The sequence below is a fragment of the Moschus berezovskii genome, chromosome 11, assembly GCF_049115385.1.
Source record: "Moschus berezovskii isolate FMDL1 chromosome 11, NW_MosBer_1.0, whole genome shotgun sequence".
NCBI classification, from domain to species: Eukaryota; Metazoa; Chordata; class Mammalia; order Artiodactyla; family Moschidae; genus Moschus; species Moschus berezovskii.
The window spans coordinates 101,684,596-101,707,773 of NC_142470.1; the positions used below are offsets into that span (position 1 = coordinate 101,684,596).

General features: G+C 45.5%; 1 protein-coding gene across 1 annotated transcript in view; it reads right to left on the bottom strand.

Annotated features, from left to right (window-relative positions):
* Positions 1-3,707: 3,707 nt before the first annotated feature.
* IL36R (interleukin 36 receptor) overlaps positions 3,708-23,178 on the bottom strand; it is a 31,387-nt gene continuing 11,916 nt past the window's right edge. The window contains exons 6-11 of the mRNA XM_088841601.1: positions 22,319-22,393; positions 20,427-20,556; positions 19,386-19,522; positions 12,869-13,012; positions 8,660-8,821; positions 3,708-5,682 (exon numbers count right to left, since the gene is read on the bottom strand). Of these exons, the coding sequence (XP_088697727.1) occupies positions 5,321-5,682; positions 8,660-8,821; positions 12,869-13,012; positions 19,386-19,522; positions 20,427-20,556; positions 22,319-22,393 (1,010 nt within the window). The 3' untranslated portion in view covers positions 3,708-5,320. The remainder of the gene's footprint in view (positions 5,683-8,659; positions 8,822-12,868; positions 13,013-19,385; positions 19,523-20,426; positions 20,557-22,318; positions 22,394-23,178) is intronic.

Consider the following 23,178-nt stretch of genomic DNA (forward strand, 5'->3'; position numbering starts at 1 on the left):
CTCTCACCCCATCCAGCTCTCCTCTGTGGCAGAGCCCAGGCGGGTCTAAGAATCGCACCCCTAGCCCCTCCTGCAGCAGGAACCTGGAGGCAGTTAGAGAAGGGGAGACAGAGCACACAGTAGCATGAGCCATCCCGTGAAGCACCTTTGTGCCACCTGTTTCAGCTGACGCAAGCACGCCCCTGTCCCCCATGGCCCCATTCTGGACCTGCATTCAGAAAAGACGCGCTTTCTCCTCTTCCCAGGGGCTGGGAGCTGGGGGCTGGACGCCTCCTGATAAAGGCAAGAAAACCACCTGAGGTCCAGTCATCTGCTGGCGTCTCCCTGTGGCTTCCATTCTCCTGCTCTCCCGTCTCCTTCAGTAAAGTCGCTGTGGTCCTTGCAGATCAACATCTGCTGTGCTCCTAGGAATAGTCAGATCAGAGCATCAGAGGCGGGGGGGTGGCAGTTGTTAATAAGAGAGCCTCTGATCAAGACAGTTTAAAATGCAAACCCTCCCAAAGTAGTCGAGAAAGGCAGGGAAAACCAAACAACTGCTTGCCATATTAAAGCAGCTTGTTTATATCCTGCCAAAGTAGCAAAAAGCTAATTTTTTTGTTTTGTCAGACTGTTACTGAAAGGTTTGGGGTGGGTCTGACTGCTCGATACCCAGAAGCCGATAAACAGGCCAAGTTGATGGAAAGGAAAGTTTGCTTCATTTCAGATGCCAGCAACTTGGGGGTAAGGGCAGACATCTGTCCAAAAGCCAACTCCCCCACAGAACTTTTATAGGCTGGGGTTGAGAGAGGGGGCGGGCTACATGCAGAACCGCACAGTCAGCTTGATGGTCATCTTCTGATTGTCACTGGTGGCCTGACCAGTGTCATCTTGACTGTTTCAGGTACAGTTAATCTTCATCTCCAGGGTCCGTTGATCCCCATTTCTCTGAGGCCAGTTCTTGGGTTTGTGGCAGCTTATGTCCTCTGTACAATCTTTGCATCATGTCGTTAACTTCTCCCATCTGGTGTCTTAGTATCTATACAATAGCTCACAGGACACAGCTGAGAATATTATCTATAGCCCTTGACAAGAAACTAAAGGTCCTTGACTGTGCTGAACGACTGCATCATTATTATTTGATCTCCTCTGACTGTTTCCCCTTGTTTCTGCATTTCTCATTTCTCTGATGAAACTTATTCTTTGACTAAAGTTTTCCACGGACAAAGGGGAGGCAGAGGACCTGCTGGGGGAAGGATCATAAGGTCCTGCTCTGTTTCAAGAGTTTGAGTCAATGGTAGGCCAGAACCAACAGATTATTTAGGGGAAAGCAGACACATTCCTGAAAAACCTACCTAAACAGATTGACAAATGTGCAGGTTTTGGAATCTGTGTTTCCCTTTACAACTCACAGGCAGGAACTGTACTGGCTTTCTCCATTTTGTGGATTTGATTTTAAAAATAAGAAGAATAAAGAACCTCTGGGGAGAGGTAACTCACAAGGGCAAGAGCCAGGGCTCAAGGTCTGATTGCCCCTTCCTCTAGGAGGAAGAAGAGGAGGGTGAGGTTTCAGTTTCACTGCAACAAACACCAGCATCCCTTAAGGGCTGCCTGGGCTTGGCAGGGGAAGAGGGACAGAGGCACAGAGCTTCCATCCTCTGTCACTCGAGGGCCCCAGAAGAATTCCATTCCAGACCTGTGGCCTCCAGGGCTTCGTCCCAACGTCCTGCAACTCTGAGGGCTCCCCAACCCCCATCATTTATTCCAAATGTCATGGTCTCGTCATCTGTAGAGAAGTCTCTAAGAAGGAAACCAAGGAGGAATTTTCCACTTTCTGAACTTTGCACACACACACACCCCTGGATAAATCAACCACAGGAGTGAGCGTGGAAGGAAAGTTTATAACTGTGAAGTGGGGTGGAGTGCTGGGGAAAGGTCAGCTGCCTGGGGCCAGCAGGAAGCCTCTGAGTCACTGTTGTGGGCAGGGGGATGGAGGAGGCACCGAGGAACCGGCCCTGCCGCCCACTCCCTGTTGGTCAGACAGCTCCTCCTCAGACCTCGGAGCGTGCCAAGCACTTTCACGTGTGTATCTGCATCTCAGTCTTTTGGGGAAAGACCAGCCCTCTCTGGACCCTTTGTTTGACATGACTCAGCCTTGAGGCTGCCCTTTCTCGGGGACAGATACATGGTGTTCCTGGGGAGAGACCAAAGGAAGTGGGGTTTGTGGGCAACTCCGTCATTATAAGAATACACCAGAAGCGAGAAGGGCGTAGCAGCTGTGTGTCACCTTGACTGAGCTCTTCACCTTTCACTGTCAGCGAGCAGGACCCCGGGGGCCTTCCCCCGTGCCTGCTGCTTGACCTCTTTGCTGAAGCACCTGGATGACAGTATTTGGTGCACATTTCCTGAGGGTTTTTGTAGATAAAAATCTCCCTCTTCAACAAATGGAAAATGTTAACTACTTGACGACCATGAGCACACAGCCCCAGGCGTCTTGGAGCCTAAGGACTGATAATGTTTTGTTTTTAAATATTTATTTTTCTGCTCCAGGTTTTAAGTTGCAGTGGCACATGGAATTCAGTTCCCTGACCAGGGCTTGAACCCTGGGCCCCTGCCCTGGGACTGATGATGCTTGTCCCTATGACATCACCTGCTGCCTCACCATTAGCCAATCAGAATCATTGGCTGACCACACATCTGTGACCCTCCTCTCTCATCAGGCTTTTAAAAGGGTTTTGTTGAAACCCTCTGGGAGTTCAGGGCTTCTTAGGGCGTGAGCCACCCATTTTCCTTGCACGGCCCTGAAATAAACCTTTCTCTGGCCCAGCCTCTGATGTTTCAGTTTGTTTGACCTCACTGTACACCAGGCATATGACCTTGTGTTAACATCACCCCTACCGCCTGACCAGCTTCTGTCCCCTGAGGTTCGCCCAGGTGACATGGGACACAGCTCCTTTCACCTCACCAAGCCCAGCTGCTGAAATGAGCGAATGAACCAGTGGTGGCCTTCAGCTCTCCTACAACCTGCCTTTTTGTCCACTTCCTTGGCACTTAAACTTTCTGTTTTATGCACGTTGAGTGTGAGCCCTTGTCAGCTGAGTTGCTTCTCTGGTGGCTCAGTGTTAAAGAATCCATCTGCAAGGCATGGTTCAATCCCTGAGTTAGGGAGAACCCCTGGAGTAGGAAATGGGAACCCGCTTCAGTATTCTTACCAGGGAAATCCCATGGACAGAGGACTGGAGGCTACAGTCCATGGGGTCGCAGAGTCGACATGACTGAGTGACTACATACACCCACACGCACACCTGCTGACAAATGAACATTCTCAGCCCTTACCGGCCAACCTACATTTCAGTGGCAAAGCCAGTCTAACTGAATTATTTGTCTTTTCGTGTTATTGCTTTGCTATGATTTCATTAAAAAATGAGTGGAAATTTAAAATGAAGGTTCTGCAACTGCTAGTAATAAAATAGAGAATGATTTGAGAATTTTTGGGTATTCACAATGGGAAATATTTCACTTGAGGTTTACACTTTGTGATCTTTAGCGACTTAGAGATGTGTTCATTTGCTGAGATAAAATATTAAAGGATGCCCCCAAACTAGTGAAAATGCACATGTTAAGGATTGCCCACAGGCCGACCCCCTCCAGCCTCTATGATGCTTCATTAGGGACATACTCTAGTCTGCTTGGCTGCCGTAACAAAATACTATAGGCTGGGAGGCTTATAAGCAACAGAAAATTTATTTCTCAGTGTTCTAGAAGCTGGGAGTCTTAGACCAGGGTGCCAGCATGGCCGGGTTGGGGTGTCCCCTTTCCAGGTGGCAGATTATATTCTCACATGGCAGAAGGGGCAAGGGAGCTGTCTGGTGTCTCTTTTACAAGAGCACTGATTCTACCCACCAAGGCTCCTCCCTCAGGACACAGTCACCTCTCAAATGCCCCACCTCCTAAAACTATGATGCCAGGAGTTGCTGATTTTCAATCGCTCAGTCATGTCCGAGTCTTTACAAGCTCATGGACTGCAGCACCCCAGACTTCCCTGTCCTTCATTATCTCCTAGAGCTTGCTCAAACCCATGTCCATCGAGTCGGTGATGCCATCCAACCAGGTTGTCCTCTGTTGCCCCCTTCTCCTCCTGCCCTCAATCTTTCCCAGCATCATTTCCAATGAGTTGGTTCTTCTCATCAGGTGGCCAAAGTACTGGAGCTTCAGCTTTAGCATCAGTCCTTCCAATGAATATTCAGGGTTGGTTTCCTTTAGGATGGACTGGTTTAATGTCCTTGCCATCCAAGGGACTCTCAAGAGTCTTCTCCAACACCGCAGTTCAGGTGTTAGCATTCAAATATATGATTTTGGGGGACAGGAACTCTCCGAGCACAGCAGCCACCTTTGCAGGCTGCTGTTATCAACCCCAGAATAAGAGCTGGACTGTATCTAAGCTCCTCCATGTCGGGGTTTGAAAGTACTGATAAGACTATAGCCTATTTTAATGTCGACGATCCTTCTGAGTTGTTCAATCATGAACTGACCTGTGAAGAAGGCACGCTGGCTGGATGACTTTGCCTGCTCAAAAAAGAACTCCATCATCTTGGTGTGGTGACTGTGTCTACCACGGGTGGCTCAGAATTCTGGCTGCCAGAGGCCAACTGGGAAAAATAAGGTCCTTCTGACTTGTTTTGGTTGGACAGGCAAAGCAGGAGGCCTACCATCAGGGGGGTTTCATGGGCAACCAGAGTTGGTCCCCACAGGTCTAGGTGACTTCCAAGTTGCTTCCAGTGTCAAGGTGCCCAGACTGCAGTGTCACAACTGTTTATTTGCACGAGAGGAGTGAGAGGGGCTGAGAGACGCGGTCAATGCTCCCTGAGGACAGGGTCCTGGCACGCTGGTCAGGCATGACCTCTGCCAGCCCTCCCCAAGCCCACAGTATCCTCCTGTGGATCTGACCAGCCAGGTTCCCGTCTCCAGCCCCACAGGGGTCACACCATGTGCCAAACCTCCTGACAGCTGAACCACGACTCTCAAACCCTCCATGGCTCCTCCCCAGGGGCTCAAAGGCTAATCCTCCTTTTTCACAAGTCTTCATGAGTGTTCAGAGCCAGTCAGTTAATGAGGGGTTCTCGAGAGGTGCTGTCTTCCCCTAAAGAAGTAGTTCTGAGCAAAGGCAGCAGATAAACCCAGGTCTTTCCATAAGGACACAACAAGAAACAGTAAGCTTCAAGCAAACAGCCCAGATGCAATGCTTCCTTGTCTAACTGTGCACAACCCTTGGGATGATATTCTTTCCATCAGGGGAGGTGAACCCTGTGCGTGCCTCCCACTTGCTGGCTGTGAGGTCAAAGGGCTAGTGCTTCAGCAGCTGGACAGGAGGAGAAGGTGGCCACCTCTTGGGAGGCATGCGATATCTCACTTTTTTCCAGAACTCGGTCTTCGCGCACTGGGACTGTTCTGTGAGGTCGCCACTCCACTGGATGGCCCCATGCTTCTGTTTGATATACTGAATGGACTCCGGCAAGGCCGTGTAGTCCTTGACCTTCCCCAGTTCAATCAGGATGACCTTTATCCCGTCCTGGATGAGGGCACTGTAGACTGCAATTTGTTCTTCTGACAGATTCTTTAATAGGTCAAAGCTTAGCTCGTCGGGATCGATAATGATGATCAATCTTCTGCACAGCCTAATATTTTCATCAATGACATTGACCACAGCTGGAAATTAAGAAAGAAGATGTAAAACAGCTCACAATGGAAACAGCCCCACAGGGACTTCCCTGGTGGTCCCGTGATTAAAAGTCTGCTTTGCAATGAGGGGACATGGGTTCAATGCCTGGTCGGGGAACTAAGATCCTAAATGCCTGGAGCAACGAGGTCCATGAGCCACAACTCGAGAGTCTGTGCGCTTTAACACATGGCCAAAAAGCCAAATCAATGCATTTTAAAAATAATGATAAAATAATAAATGGAAAAAAAAGCCACTGGTTATGAACTACGCAGAACAAGGATCTTATTATGTCTAAACTTTTCTTTTTTTTTAAGGTTTCTGTCTTTTTTATTTTCCCAAAACAGCATTCCTATGGGAAGTACAGGGCTTCTAGAATTTTCTCCACCTGAATAAATAAATTTTTAGTAAAGTGTTTTCTTTATTGACTAAGATCCATAATATCTAGAATCCACTGTCTGAATTAACTATTCTGGTGAAAAGTCTATTATTGTCTGTTTTATAGTAAACCATTGGGATCTTTAAATTTTTCTGGATTAATGCAAAACTTATTAAGCTCATAGTATATAATTTACTTGCATATGTATAAATATTCAGTATTTGTTATAATTCCCATTTTTATCATGTCTAACTTTGTATATTAAAACTTAGCTAAGGAAAGTTATGACCAACCTTGATAATATATTAAAAAGCAGAGACATTACTTTGCCAACCAAGGTCCATCTAGTCAAGGCTATGGTTTTTCCTGTGGTCATGTATGGATGTGAGAGTTGGACTGTGAAGAAAGCTGATCGCCGAAGAATTGATGCTTTTGAACTGTGGTGCTGGAGAAGACTCTTGAGAGTCCCTTGGACTGCAAGGAGATCCAACCAGTCCATTCTAAGGGAGATCGATCCTGGGTGTTCATTGGAAGGACTGATGCTAAAGCTGAAACTGCAATACTTTGGCCATCTCATGCGATGAGTTGACTCACTGGAAAAGACTCTGATGCTGGGAAAGGTTGGGGGCGGGAGGAGAAGGGGACGACCGAGAATGAGATGGCTGGATGGCATCACCGACTCTGTGGACATGAGTTTGAGTGAACTCCGGGAGTTGGTGATGGACAGGGAGGCCTGGCGTGCTGTGATTCATGGGGTCGCGGAGAGTTGGACACGACTGAGCGACTGAACTGAACTGAACTGAACTGAACGGTCTGGTATATATTGGAGGATAAATGCTTTTCTTTTTTTAAATAACAGACTTTTAAAGGATAAGACACATGTACTCAGTTCAAATGTACTAATCTTATTTGTGTTTCCCTTTTGTGATTCATGGCTATTTAAATGACCAGGACTTACAGGACTAACCGGAAACCAAATAACATACTCTGCTGACTTGGGGGAAGGGAGATAAACTTGGTGTCTTTTAGAAATAAAGACCAAGTTTTATATCATCCTTATCCTCAGGATATAAGAACAGCCTGCAGCCGCCCCAAGAGCACGTCCTTCTTCTTTTGGTTTAATATTTCTAGTGTCCACAACATTGCCTGGCACATAGCAGGGCTCAATAAATACTTGTTGAAGGAGTGAGTGAATGAACCATTATGGAAACACACGCTCTTCTGCATGTTTGTAACAAGCCCTGCATCACACTTTCACTTCTTCATGGAGAAGGATTTCATAACTTGGTGTGATAAGCTATGGATAGGAGCAGCCTACAAAACCAAGGGACTTGGAAACCTTGTATTTATTTATTTAAATTCTATTATATATCTTTGGCTGTGCTAGGTCTTTATTGCTGCACGGGTTCTTCTCTAGTTGCAGCAAGTGGGGGCTACTGTCTAGTTGCGGGGCATGGGCTTCTCATTTCGGGGGCTTCCCTTATTGCGGAGCACGGGCACTGGGGCACAGGCTCAGTGGTTGTGGCACATGGGCATAGCTGCTCGGTGGCATCTGGAATCTTCCCCGACCAGGGACTGAACTGTGTCTCCTACATTGGCAGGTGGATTCTTTTACCCCTCAGCCAACAGGGAAGCCCTGTTAATTTTTTATCAATTTATTTATTTATTTGGCTGTGCCAGGTCTTAGCTGTGGCACATCGGATATTTGATATTTGTTCTCACATGCAGGAGAGACAAACTATTTGATCCTAAAGGAAATCAACCCTGAATATTCATCGAAAAGACTGTTGCTGAAGCTGAAGCTCCAATACTCTGGCCACCTGATGTGAAGAGCCAACTCATTAGAAAAGACCCTGATGCTGGGAAAGATTGAAGGCAAAAGGAGAAAAGGGCAGCGGAGGATGAGATGGTTAGATGGCATCACCGACTCAGTGGACATACATCTGAGCAAACTCTGAAAGATAGTGGAGGATGGAGGACCCTGGTGTGATACAGCCCGTGGGGCCACAGAGCTGAACACAACTTACTGGCTGAATGACAACAACGAGGGGAGGGCTGGAGGGGACTGAAGCTCATAAAAACCAGCTTTAAACATGTGCTAATTCACATATTCAAACCAGCAGAAAATACTCAGTGATTAGTCTCAAGGATTCCACAGCCAATGACCAGTTGTCTGTTTTGGGTTTCTTGGTCAAGGCTAGGTTTCTGATTGACCGACTGGTCATACAAATGGGCCAGCCATATCCGTATCTAACCAAGAATCACAGTTATCCTGTCACAGGAATGAACCTAAAGAGAGAGGAGAGATTGATCCTAACCTCTTCAGTTTGGCGGCTGTGGGCAGAGGGGATGAAGGGTTCCCTGCGGAAGGCAAGCATACTTCCCACCATTTGTAAAGTGAAGGAAGAGAGAGGTCCCTTTCCATTTCCTTTTTTTGATTGAGTCTCAGCATGAGGGATCTTAGTTCCTGGACCAGGGATCTAACCCATGCCCCCTTGCAGTGGAAGTAAGGGATTCTAACCACTAGGGAATTCTTGTTCCTTTTCATTTTCTTAATTTCTTATTTTTATACCTCACTGAAAACATACCTTGTCCAGGAAACTCATCCCTGCCAAATATAAATAACTTGTATCCACACTGCTTCTCCAGCACCTCAGGAAGAATTTTCAACACCAGTGTGTCCACATCATGACTCTGACTTTCTCTCTGAGGCTTGGGATATAAAACATAAGCATCGTACAGCTTCCCATCTGAAAAGGAAACGGGGCAAGCTCATGAAATTATTCCTACCAAATTGTGTGTGTGTGAGTCGCTCAGTCGTGTCCAACTCTTTGTGATCCCATGGACTATAGCCCACCAGCCTCTTCTGTCCATGGAATTCTCCAGGCAATACTGGAGTGGGTTGCCATTTTCTCCTCCAGGGAATCATCCTGACCCAGGGATAAAACCCCTGTCTCCTGCATCAGCAGGCAGGTTCTTTACCACTGAGCCACCTGGGATGCCTCCCTAATGCAAGCAGCTCCTCAAAGACATAAAATATTGATAGATGACTAATGAGAACCTACTGTATGGCACAGGGAACTCAACTCAATGCTCTGTGGTGACCTTAACGGGAAGGAAATCCAAAAATCTCCTTGCAGGAGGCCCTTTGGTCCTGTCACTCAGCAAAGCTATATTTCAATTTAACCTTTACATCAGGTGCCTCCATCCTTAACTCATCTCTGTCTGAAGCACATCTTTCAGATCTTTTGATCACATAATACCTTGCTTAACCTGTTGACTCCTTTCTTAGATTAAAGGAGCTAAAATGAAGAATAAATAATTCGAGATGACCAGATCTCTTCCCCAGCTTCCCCTTCAGTCAGCTCACAAGCTGATTGTGTGAACAAGAGAGTTTCTAAAGAAAGATCCCAAGGAGTCCTCTGCCTGCAGTGGGAGATGGCAACCAGCCTGGCCCCCATCTCAATGATTAACTAAAATTACTTCTCCTTTTCCCTTTAAAAACATTCATGGCCAAGCAGAATCTTAGGAGGTAGTTCTGGGACATTAGTCCACCCTCTCCCAGGTTGCCGGCCTCCTGAACAAAGTAGCCTTTCGTTTTCCAACCAATCCCAATCTCTCGAGCTTTTGAGAGGTGAGCAGTTGGACCTGAGTTTGGTAACATGTATGCTACTAGGGCTTCTCTGGTGGCTGAGACAGTAAAGAATCTGCCTGCAGTGCAGCAGACCCAGGTTCAATCCCTAGATTGGGAAGACCCCCTGGAGAAGGGAATGGCTACCCACTCCAGTATTCTTGCCTGGAGAATTCTAAGGACAGAGGAGCCTGGAGGGCTACAGTCCCTGGGGTCACAAAGAGTCAGACATGACTGAGCAATTAACACAATAACACGCTACCAGTCACAAGTCCAGAGTGTTATCTTTACTCCTGACCACCCAGCTATAAACTGGAGATTCCCATGACCCCCGCCTTGGGTTCGATTATTTTGCTAGAATAACTCACAGACTCAGAGAAACATGCTACCATTTATAGCTAGATCACTGATTTATTATAAAAGGATTTTTAAAGGATGTGAATCAAAAGGCAGATGAGAAGATGCACAGGGCAAGGGATGCAGAGGCTCAATGCCCTCTCCAGGGCCCCGTTCTCCCTAGACTCTACCTGGTCACCAGCCCAGAAGCTCTCCAAACCCTGTCCTTTAGTGTTTGTATGGAGGTTTTGTTACATAGACTCGTTTGATGAAATTAGGAAAAGGAAGCTTCACAAAGTTCATCCCTGAGTCATTATGGGCAACTGGGTCAGACTGTATTTTCCAAAAATAGCCCCAGAAGTATTTCCAGTCCCACAGGCTCTTTCCAAACTTCGCCACACCCATAAAGAGGAGGATTCAATGTCCCCTCCCTTAGCATTGGGTAAGACTTTGCAGCTGCTTTGATGCATGAACGTGGTAGAACTGACACTAGAAATCCAACGTCTGAGTCATTTTAAAAACTATGTGGGTGAGAGGGGAGGACTTCCCTGGTGGTCCAGTGGTTAAGAATCTGCCTGCTGATGCAGGAGACATGGGTTCAATCCCTGGTCCAGGAATATTCCACGTGCTGTGGGGCACCTACACCTGTGTGCCTTGGGCCACAGCTACTGCGCCCCTGCTCCCTTACAACAGAAGCCACGGCAGTGAGAAGCCTGCGCACTGCCGTGCTCACTCCAGCATCTTGCTGGGAAAATCCCACAGACAGAGGGGCCTGGTGGGCTAGAGTTCATGGGGTTGCAAAGAATCAGACACAACTGAAATGACTGAGCAGGCATGCATAAAATATTGATGGATAACTAATGAGAACCTACTGTACCACACAGGGGCCTCTACTCAATGCTCTGTGGTGACCTAAATGGGAAGGAAATCTGAAAAAGCGGGGATGTCTGTATACGTATAGCTGATTAGCTTTGCTGTGCAGTAGAAACTAACACAACGTTGTGAGCAACTATACGCCAAAAAAAAATTTTTATTTTAATAGACAACACATAGAACTTATGGACTTTAGCCAAGACTGTCCAGAACTACTTAATAAAACTGTGAATTAGACACACCTCACTATGAATCACTTCTGCAGCTTGACTAATCTGGTTGGAATAAACTTATCAGGAGAAGGACACACTTTCTCTTCTTCACTGGTATTTGCTGCCGCTGACTCCGCATGTTCCCAAATAACCAGAGAATGTCCTCAAAGGACACAAAGCTGAGAACAGCATCTGGGTTCACCTCAAGAGTCTCATCACTCACTGACTGTTGAAGTCACACTCAGAGGGGAATCAGCGAGTGAGCTGGAGGAAATGTAGTCACAAAGGACGCACGCACTTTGCTGACTTAGAGAAGAGAACCCCTGGCTGACTGTCGGTTCCCGCCTCAAGTCCTCAGCCCACTGGCTCCGATCGTGGTCAGCAGCCTGGTCTGAGCAGAGGGCGGGGCTCCCTGAGTCGCTTGTCTGTCCAGCTTCCGCCGCTCGGGATGAGACGCCACACAATCCCTTTTCCTCTTCTTGCTACATCTGACTTCACCCACGGCAGCTTCCCCATGCACTCTGCACTCACGCTCCCTGGAATCCCAGTGAGTCAGAGAGACGGAGCTCTGGGGGACACCCCAACAGCCCCCTGTCCGTCAGGGCATGAAGCAGCTCTATGTCAGGAAGGACAAACAGCTGTGCTGCCCTGAAGCCTCTTCTCAAACGGATGCAGGAGGATCACGGGCAGAGATGGGCTGATCACGGAACAGGCTCTCCAGGGACCACAGCCCAGCTTAGCCCAGCCCACTGCCCACAGCACTAAAAGAGTTTCAGGGCAGACATAGAGAACAGACTTGTGCACAGTGCCGGGGAAGGAGAGGGTGGGATGAACATGGAAACATATACGTTACCATGTGTAAAACAGATAGCCAGTGGGAAACTGCTGTGTGACACAGGAAGCTCAACCCAGTGCCCTATGACAACCTCGAGGGATGGAATGGAGTAAGAGGTGGGAGGGAGGTTCATGAGGGAGGGGATGTATGTCTCCCTATGGCTGATTCATGCTAATGTATGGCAGAAAACAACACAATATTGTAAAGCAATTAACCGCCAATGAAAAATAATTTTTTAAAAAAATCTTAAGAAAAAAGAGCTTCAGGTTGACTGGTCACACACAGCCAATTTCCACAAGTGAATTTTACTATCGAAAAAGAATTCATTGTTTCCCAGGTTGTTCAATGGCTGCTGATTTTAAATTCTGAAATTTCATTTAAACTCCAAGTTAGGACACCTATGCTTTATCAAACATGTGTAAAAGCATGTGTTTTTTTCTATGCAAAGGCAAACACTTCGTGTGAATATCACCCTTCTGTGCAACAAGGATTCTTAACGCGTGCCTGGACCCCCCACTCCCCTGAGTTCCCATCAGCATTGCAAGTCTGTGGACCTGAAAGTGATGCCCCTGTGGATCTCCATGCAGAATGCTGCACAGGCAGACCTCTCTTAGCCATGTTTGCCTTTTTCTATCCAATTAAGAGATATTAAAGCAGATTTAATGATGATGAAGCTGAAGCTCCAATATTTTGGCCACTTGACGGCCCTGATGCTGGGAAAGATTGAAGGCAAAAGGAGAAGCAGGCAGTAGAGGATGAGATGGTTGGATGGCATCACCGACTCAATGGACATAAGTTTGAGCAAACTCTGGGAGACAGCGAAGAACAGGGAAGCCTGGCGTGCTGCAGTCCATGCGGTTGCAAAGAATCGGACATTACTTGGCAACTGAACAACAGCAAGTACACTCACCTTCTATGGGCCCTGCAGAATGGAAGGAACTTCGATACCAAAGTACAATGTCAATCTTAAAAATGTTGTAGATACACAGGGCAGACACCACTGCACCAGTCAAGATGAGAAGCCCTCCTATCAAGTAAGCTCGAAAATCTGGAACTACAAATGACAGCAAAAATGAATTAATAATACTACAAAGAGTCAATTATACACATATGGATCCCATTACACATGCCAAATAGAAATGTATTAAATGTTAATGAGAATAACACAAAGACTTCTTTACAGTTAAATAATAGGTTTTTGTTGTTGCTGTTTAGTCACTTGTCATGCCTGACTCTCTGCGACCCATGGGCTTGACTGTAGCCCACCAGGCTCCGCTGTCCATGGCATTTCCCAGGCAAGGACACTGGAGTGAGTTGCCATTTCCTCCTCCAGAGGATCTTCCCAAGTGAGGGATCAAGCCCAGGTCTCCTGCATTGGCAGGAAGATTCTTTACCACTGAGCCACCTGGGAAGCCCCAAAATCTCTTCACAGTTAAATAACAGGTGTGGGGAGTAGATTAATTTGGTATTGGCCATGAATCTGAGGAAGAAATGTGCTCTTGGGAACTCAAAGAGGGAAACTCTGTAGACACCTAGCTCCAGATGGTAGATGCGATACGGCTCTGGCTGCAGAAGACTGCCCACCTGTCAAAGCACACCTGGCCAGCTAACTCCTTACTCGTCGCTAGACTCTCCAGAGGCAGAGCCTGAGCACATTTATTGGCAACGTTCTCCAGGTGATTCTGTGGCACAATTTTTTTTTTAAATAGAAAATGATTTTTTTTTAATGTGAACTATCTTTAAAGTTGTTATTGAATTTGTTACAGCATTACTTCTGTTTTATGCGTTGGTTCTTTGGCTGCAAGGCAAGTGGGATTTTAGCTCCCCAACCAGGGGTAGAACCCCCACGTCCTGTGCTAGAAGGCAAAGTCTTAGCCACTGACCGCCAGGGACATCCCCTGTTGCACATTCTTCATTATTATTTTCTCTTTCAGCTGCTATTGACAAACTTTACTTATTGCTTTTTAATTTAACTTTTTATTTTACATTGGAGCATAGTTGATCATTGGGCTTCCCAGGTGAAAAACAGGAAAACCTGACGTGCTGCCATTCATGGGGTCAGAAAGAGTCAGACACCCCTTAGCAGCTGAACCACAACAGGTGGCGCTAGTGGGAAAGGATCTGCCTGCCAATGCAGAAGACACAAGTGACACGGGTTCGATCCTGGGTGGGAAATGCCCTGGGGCAGGAAATGGCAGCCCACTCTAGTAATCTTGCCTGGAAAATCCCATGGACAGAAAAGCCTGGTCATTTACCGTCCATGAGGCAGCAGAGAGTCAGGCAACACTGAGCACGTCTCTCTCTCCCTACAGCTGATGAACAATGCTGTATTAGCTTCAGGTGTACAGCAAAAGGATTCGGCTACACACACACACGTATCTACCCTTCTTCATATTCTCTCCCCATTTAGGTTGCTACGTAATGTTGAGCACACTCTTGATTCTGTTATATTACTGTTATAATCACCTTCCCAGTGACTCAGAATTGAGCAGCAGGACCCCCATCGTGGGGCTTCCCAGGTGGCACTAGTGGTAAAGAACTCGCCTGCAATGCAGGAGACATAAGAGATGCGAGTTCGATCCCTGGTCGGGAAGATCCCCTGTAGAAGGACATGGTAACCCACTCCAGTATTCTTGCCTGAAGAATCCCACAGACAGAGGAGCCTGATCGGCTACAGTCCACAGGGTAGCACAGAGCCGGACACGACTGAAGTGACTTAGCATGCATGCACACGCCCCCACCATAGATAAAGAACCACCAGTTGCCACCCCTGGAAGCCATCCCCATGGCTGCACAAGACTGGCCAAGGGCCCAACTCCAGCCTCATCTGCCCTGTTCGCCAGCAGCAGCCAGGGCGGCACCTGTCTGCAAGACACCAGCTCAGGAAGGTTGTTTACACCTGGTTGTGTTTAGTGAGCAACTTGCTGAGCAATTAAGGTAAAAAGCAGTGGGCAGATGTCCAAGGAGCAGAACCAGTTTCTCTGGAACTCCAAGTGCCTGAAAACATGCTTCCACATATCTGAGAAGAGGAACAGCCCACAGCTTTCTGCCTTACCATGGCCCAAAGCTATGCTGCCAAAGAAGGAGGCTCCAAGAGGGAAAGAATCAGAAAAGAGGAATTAGGAGAGGGGAAGGGAAATTCTGTCCATTCTTAGAATCCGCCGCATGTCCACCACTTCCTTCACCCTCCCTGGGCGTCTGAGCCCCACTGGACAGTGTGCGTGGGCAGGGAGTAGGGGGCAGTGCTTACTAAAGAGCCAATCACAGCCTGCCACACCATGTGGCAAACGTTTTGAAAGAAATCCTTATGCACACTTGTATGTCTTCAAATACATGGCACAATAAAGCATGATAAATAAAAACACCTTCTGTACCCTAAACTCAATCCACTGATGAAGTCCCAGCCCCGCCAAGTGGAGCTGCTCTGCACTCTGGTGCTATTGGTCCTGACCTCTCGTCTGAGCCTCTAGCTCCTAACTATTCGATGGAGTCTCCTCCACCTCCCTCCCACCACCCCCGATTTTTTCACCCTTTACCAGCTCTTGGACCAACGGTACCACCTGTCTCTTTAGGAACACTGCGTCTGGGGACCTGTACATGTCAGGGATACTGGCATTATAAACGATCATGATAAAGAGATCATGCCCACAATATTTATTAGATTCAAAACGCCCCCGGTTAAGTAGATAGGAGTGATGGCCTGAAATTCTTGGGTTGATCATTCACTGCATTCAGGAGTGTTGACTCCCTCTGCTCTATAAATGAGCTAAAAGACGATGACATTCAAAACAGGAAACTAATGAATAAGTTCAAAGGGAGTATTGGCTTTAAAACTGAAATAAGTGGGAAACTCTGTTGAGACATCAGGTATCCGAGTGAAAACTCTATTTAAACTGGGCTCTCTCATTTGGGTCCACATGGCCGCCACCAGCATTAAGCTGAGGTTGTAAGCCAAGAACAAGTGATTAAAATAAATTTATATAAGGGCACACCCAATCCAAACAACGCTCTAGAGATAGATCCTGCTTCTGAGAAATGAAATCAGATTCACACCAATAGGTGTCTTCAAGAAAAATCAGGAAGCCTAATGGAGAAGCTGTGATCTTACTTCTGCTTTCAAGTAAACCAAGATGAGGCATAACTTTAAGTTCCTAAGAATTTAGGGAAAACAAAACAGACTGCAACTGTCCAGAAATACATTGCATGTGAGATGTGAAATAAGCATTAACGGGAACAGTGATGAATTCAGTAAGTGTAGGGTTCTTCAGTTCAGTTCAGTCCCTCAGTCGTGTCCGACTCTTTGCAACCCCATGAATCACAGCATGCCAGGCCTCCCTGTCCATCACCAACTCCCGGAGTTCACTCAAGTTCATGTCCATCGAGTCGGTGATGCCATCCAGCCATCTCACTCTCTGTTGTCCCCTTCTCCTCCTGCCCCCAATCCCTCCCAGCATCAGAGTCTTTTCCAGTGAGTCAACTCTTCGCATGAGGTGGCCAAAGTACTGCAGTTTCAGCTTCAGCATCAGTCCCTCCAATGAACACCCAGGATTGATCTCCTTTAGAATGGACTGGTTGGATCTCCTTGCAGTCCAAGGGACTCTCAAGAGTCTTCTCCAGCACCACAGTTCAAAAGCATCAATCCTTTGTTGATCAGCTTTCTTCACAGTCCAACTCTCACATCCATACATGACCACTCGAAAAACCATAGCCTTGACTAGATGGACCTTGGTTGGCAAAGTAATGTCTCTGCTTTTTAATATACTATCTAGGTTGGTCATAACTTTCTTCCAAGGAGTAAGCGTCTTTTAATTTCCTGGCTGCAATCAGCATCTGCAGTGATTTTGGAGCCCAAAAAAATAAAATCGGACACTGTTTCCACTGTTTCCCCATCTATTTCCCATGAAGTGATGGGACCAGATGCCATGATCTTTGTTTTCTGAATGTTGAGCTTGAAGCCAAACTTTTCACTCTCCTCACTTTCATCAAGAGGCTTTTTAGTTCCTCTTCACTCTCTGCCATAAGGGTGGTGTCATCTGCATATCTGAGGTTATTCTCACGGCAATCTTGATTCCAGCTTGTGCTTCTTCCAGTCCAGCGTTTCTCATGATGTACTCTGCATATAAGTTAAATAAGCAGGATGACAATATACAACCTTGACGTACTCCTTTTCCTATTTGGAACCAGTCTGTTGTTCCATGTCCAATTCTAACTGTTGCTTCCTGACCTGCATACAGGTTTCTCAAGAGGCAGGTGAGGTGGTCTGGTATTCCCATCTCTTTCAGAATGTTCCACAGTTTATTGTGATCCACACAGTCAGAGGCTTTGGCATAGTCAATGAAGCAGAAATAGATGTTTTTCTGGAACTCTCTTGCTTTCTCCATGATCCAGCGGATGTTGGCAATTTTATCTCTGGTTCCTCTGCCTTTTCTAAAGCCTGCTTGAACATCTGGAAGTTCACGGCTCACATATTGCTGAGGCCTGGCTTGGAGAATTTTGAGCATGACTTTACTAGCGTGTGAGATGAGTGCAATTGTGCAGTAGTTTGAGCATTCTTTGGCATTGCCTTTCTTTGGGATTGGAATGAAGACTGACCTTTTCCAGTCCTGTGGCCACTGCTGAGTTTTCCAAATTTGCTGGCATATTGAATGAAGCACTTTCACAGCATCATCTTTCAGGATTTGAAATAGCTCAACTGGAATTCCATCACCACCACTAGCTTTGTTCATAGTGATGCTTTCTAAGGCCCACTTGACTTCATATTGAAAGATGTCTGGCTCTAGGTGAGTGATCACGCCATCGTGATTATCTTGGTCGTGAAGATTTTTTTTGTACAGTTCTTCTGTGTATTCTTGCCACCTCGTCTTAATATTTTCTGCTTCTGTTAGGTCCATACCATTTCTGTCCTTTATCGAGCCCATCTTTGCAAGAAATGTTCCCTTGGAATCTCTAATTTTCTTAAAGAGATCTCTTGTTTTTCCTATTCTGTTGTTTTCCTCTATTTCTTTGCCTTGATTGCTGAGGAAGGCTTTCTTATCTCTCCTTGCTATTCTTTGGAACTCTGCATTCAGATGCTTATATCTTTCCTTTTCTCCTTTGCTTTTCGCCTCTCTTCTTTTCACAGCTATTTGTAAGGCCTCCTCAGACAGCCATTTTGCTTTTTGAGTTTCTTTTCCATGGGGATGGTCTCAGTCCCTGTCTCCTGTACGATGTCACGAACCTCCGTCCAGAGTTCATCAGGCACTCTGTCTATCAGATCTAGTCCCTTAAATCTATTTCTCACTCCCACTGTATAATCATAAGGGATTTGATTTAGGTCATATCTGAACGGTCTAGTGTTAACTAACCTAAAACAAAGCAGACAGAGGACACTTTCCTTCTCCTGGATGATCAAGCAGGAGTTCACCGCTAGCACCATTCATTTGTTTTGAGCCTCACAATCCTTCTGAACACAGTGCTTCCATGTAGTCAGTATCTATAAGTCAGTATTGACACAGAAATCTCACTGCTCATCCTCAGTCTAGTTGAGGCCGATTTCAATCATAGCCATTTCAGGTCTTGTGCGAGCTCCAAGGTTCAGTCAGATTCCCCTCTTTCCTCTGGGCTGGACTCTGAGGTACACTGTCCAGCAATTCTACTCCTGATGATGAATGCTTCTACACGAGTACTGTTGGCAAATCAAAGCCTTCTCTCTTGTGTGAGGTGATCCAAAAACTAGAGTTGATATTAATAGAATTATTTAAAAAAAAAAAGCTGTCTTGGTAAACCTCAAGCCAGTCTCCTACCAGGTACTTCAAACCCTTCCCCTGACTTTTCTCCAGATGCTGTCATCCTTCACTATCTACTCTCTGGTTCCATCGCCTCCATTAGGCAATGAGCACACTCTGTACAGTGCTGAGTGCACTATCTGCACACACACATGGAGGCAAAGTCCAGGCTCCAAGCAGCTAATGATGTTAGCAATTCACCCCTGCTGATGACACAGAGAAGAGAAGGGTCCTTCCTGCTCGAATACCTGAATTTAGCCTCTAGCGATAATTTTACAAAGCTACATGATAACAACATACACTGGCATTTTATATCACATGACTTCTAATAAACAACCAAAAAGCTGAAAATCACAATCACATGATTTTAAAAGTTGAGCAAATCAGGTGTAATAAAGAAATACCTCTGCTTCCTGCAGTGTTGATGCATAAAATCTCAATGTATGTTCAGAAGGAGCTTTCTAAGGACACTGCAGTGAAAAAACAGCCTGAACCCAAGAGCATATTCAGAGAGGGTATCAGTTTTTAATTAGATTTCATATTGAGCTTCCTTACTCAAAACCACTCTGCTATCTCACAGCAAGCATTTAATGCTCTTTCCTGTGTGTTCCCTTGCCGTCATCTGGACCTCTCTGAGCAGTGCACACCCCAGCAGGACATTACCTGGGAGCTTTAGTATAAAGTAAGCAGCAGACACTCCAGCATGACACATGAAAGGGTGACCATAATCTTCCATTTTCACTTCCAAGAAGGTTATGTTCACTGTGTAAAAAATATGTTCTGGAAAAATAGTATAGTTTCTATAAAAGAAAAGAGCCCATCATTAATACGTACATGAGCTGTCTTTACCTACCAGGTTTTTATGAACTTTTGTCTGGAGAATGAAGTTCTTTCTTGGAGTACACTTGGAACAGTTATTTTATCCTGAGAATACCCCGCTAGCTCAATGAGGCAATGGATTATATAGCTCCAAATGTAATGTGCATTTTCTTTCAGACAGTGACATAAAAGTGTGCTCCTTCTCATTAGAGGCCCCGTCCTCAGCCCTAAGGGGTCCTCCCCTGTCCCTCTCCACCCATTCTAGCTTATCTAAACTGCAACACCCAACACACATCTGTCCTCTGACTTCATTCGCCTTCTTCTCTACCACTCAACTTAAACCATCATCAGTTGGGTTTGTACCACTCCATTAGCTAATGATCACACACCATCTCCCCCAAGAATCCCCATGCCACTGTCCACTTCACTGTCTAAGCCTTGAAGGCCCATGGCTCATGATATAACTAAGTAGGAATGAGACTGATTATAAGGCCTAGCTGAGGATGCTTGCAGCCATACTTGATTGTTTTGCCTCCTTTCTCTAAGATGGAAGCAGGATTGGTAGCATGAGCATCATTTTTAAAAATTATTTTTACTACTGATTGATTGATTGGCAGCACTGTGGGACACGAGGGATCTTAGTTCCCTGACCAGGGATGGACCCCGTGCCCCCTTTGGTGGAAGCTTGGAGTCTTAACCACTGGACAACCAGCAAAGTCTCTGAGCATCTTCTCTGACCCAGACACTTGGTTTCTGAAACATACCACCAAAAGGAGTGAGGGAGAGGCTGCGAGAGTCACCTAATAAGCAGTACCAGCACCAATGTTATTTAGATGGAGAAATTCTTGCTAGGTTTTAGAGAAGCCAGGAAAGCAAGACACCCACTCAATTCCTTCCTGAATGCGCTTGGATTCCCCGTAGTAGTCATCCACCAGGGTATTGTTGACCCTCCAGCAGCGTGGGTTTGTGTTGTCCCGCGTGTCTGTGATGTTGCAGTTGACAATGAGCGTGGAGCCTGTACAATCAAATTCAGAAACACTCAGTGAGATCCCAACCAAGGTGACCTGCTTCACAAAGACACCTTGCTTCTGAACCTTGGCTAGCTTTCAATTACCAAAAATATCCTCCCTGAGGTCAACATCCATCTACTTTATTCTCTCCCTGGACAGAGATGAGGAGGACATGAGGCCGTGCAGGATGTGTACTGCACAGGGACAAGAATAAACGGCCAAACATCACCAGGTTGGGACCAGTGTTTGTCACAACGTCAGGGGCACAAACACTACTTCTACTCTTAGCAAAATTAGCCAAGAACATTACACTTTAAAAAGTGTTTCACACATGTTGTGGTCTTCATCTCTAAAACACTCCTACAGAGCAGAAAAGGAGTGGTGCTATTATCCCCATCTTACAGATGAGAACCTTGAGGTCCAGATAGATCAAGTGACTTGCTCAAGGTCACACATTAGAGGAAGGAACGAGACGTGAGCTCTGGTTTTCTAATTCCAAATCCAGTCAGATTGAGCACATTCCGTTTCATTTCTAATTTCAAAATTTTTTAATTTTTATTTTATTTTAATTTATTTTTTTAATTTTTATTTTATTTTAATTTAATTTTTTAATTTTAATTTTATTTTAATTTAATTTTTTAATTTTTATTTTTAAATAATGAATTCCTAGTTCAAGTTTTCTAAATGACTTTTTGGTATCTATGCAGTAAGTGTATCATTTTTTTTTTCTCCTTAAGCTTGTTTATGCAAAAGATGAATTATCTAATATTAAACAAGTTTGCATTGCTCCATGTAACCCCAGTTTTGCCCTTTATGTACACTGTTAAAATAAATTTGCCTGCAATTTGCTTTACATTTTTCATCTGTGTTTATGAATGATTTGGTCTGGAATTTTCCTTTGTAATAATGTCCTTGTTGGGTTTGGGTGTCAAGGTTTTCCTGACCCTATGAAATGAGATAAGGATTATTTCCTCTTTTTCTTCTCTTTTAAACAATTTGTTGAAAATTGGTATTAATTCTTTATTAAATGTTTTTTAGAATTCACCAGGAAAGCCAAATAAACCCAGATTTCTGTTTGTGGGAAGATTTTAAATTAATTTATATGACTGTCTCGCTCTTCGAAGGCTTATCTTTTCTCTCTTAATTATCTAAGCACAATGACTAGAATTTTCAAAGACAGGAGAGGGGAACAAAGTTAACTGAGAGTTAATAACAGGTATGCTTACCTTGTCTAGGTGTTTATGAAATCCACAAGAGTATTCACATGGTGAGTGATTTGTAAACAAATATCCTAATTGTTATTATTCTTATTGAACTTTCTTTGAAAATTCAAAAGAACTAAAGAACTCCCCTTAAAACATGTGGGTCCAGAGACTTTTAAGCAGATGGGCTTCTCTGGTGACTCAGATGGTAAACAATGTGCCTGCAGTGCAAGAGACCTCGGTTTGATTCCTGGGTTGGGAAGATCCCCTGGTGAAGGGAATGGCAAACCACTCCAGTATTCTTGCCTGGAGAATCCCAAGGACAGAGGAACCTGGTGGGCTATAGTCCATGGGGTCACAAGGACTCAGATATGACTGAGAGCACACACACATCTGATTTCCTATTTTGCTTTATAAGCTTTCTCATCTCTGTCTTTAATGTTTGAGTTTCTCTGCATTTGAGAGATTCAGTTTGCTTGCTTCCTCTCCCTTTTTTATTCTGCCCCGTTCCTGCCCCAACCCTTCAGCCCTTAGTAATTTCAGAGTCTCCGATAAGTTTACTCACCAAGTTTTACTTCAATTGAATTGTTTTTTGGATAAATGATCTTAGGGATTCTTCCTCCATTTGCCACTTTTTCTGCTAAAAAATCATAACACATGAGATTGTGTCAGAAACATACTCAACTACTTGAATGCAATCATACTATAAAACATGGTACCAAGCAGACTTCCAATAAACATTGGTCAAGAAAAAACAAAACTCATGGTGCGACAAAATATCACTCCATAAATGCATATTTTTCAACCAGGTTATAATTGAATTGCTAAGGGAAAAATCTGAAGGCTGGGCTACCAAGAGAAGCCATGTCACTGTTATATATATGACATAAATATAAACGGACGAGATTGTGTGATAAATTCTCACTGCCTGGCCATCCAATATACTTCCCAAGCAGCGGCAGTAAGTGAAGCTCTGACCTGAGTCCTAGACAGAGAGAAATAGTAACCCTAGCGGTCTATCGCCAATTCCATTCTTCCATTCTCCAAGTCTGCCCTTCTGTACTCTTCACGCCCTCCGTCTCCTGTTGCCCTTCCCCTCTCCCTCTCGTTATAACTGTCTTCCTCGTGTTGACTCCCCAGTGCTCTGACTCTCTCCATGTCTTCCCTTCTCCATTTGTCTACCAATATTTAGCGATTGGGTGTCCCAGGTGGCTCAGTGGTAAAGAATTCACCTGCTGAGGTAGGACACATGGGCTCGATCCAGGTCCAGGAAAATCCCACATGCCATGGAGCAACTAAGGCAGGGCATCACAACCGCTGGGCCTGTGCTCTCGCAGCCGTAACTACCAAAGCCTGCACATCCTAGAGCCTGTGCTCCGCAACAAGAGAAGCCACTGCAATGAGAAGCCTGCACACCACACCTAC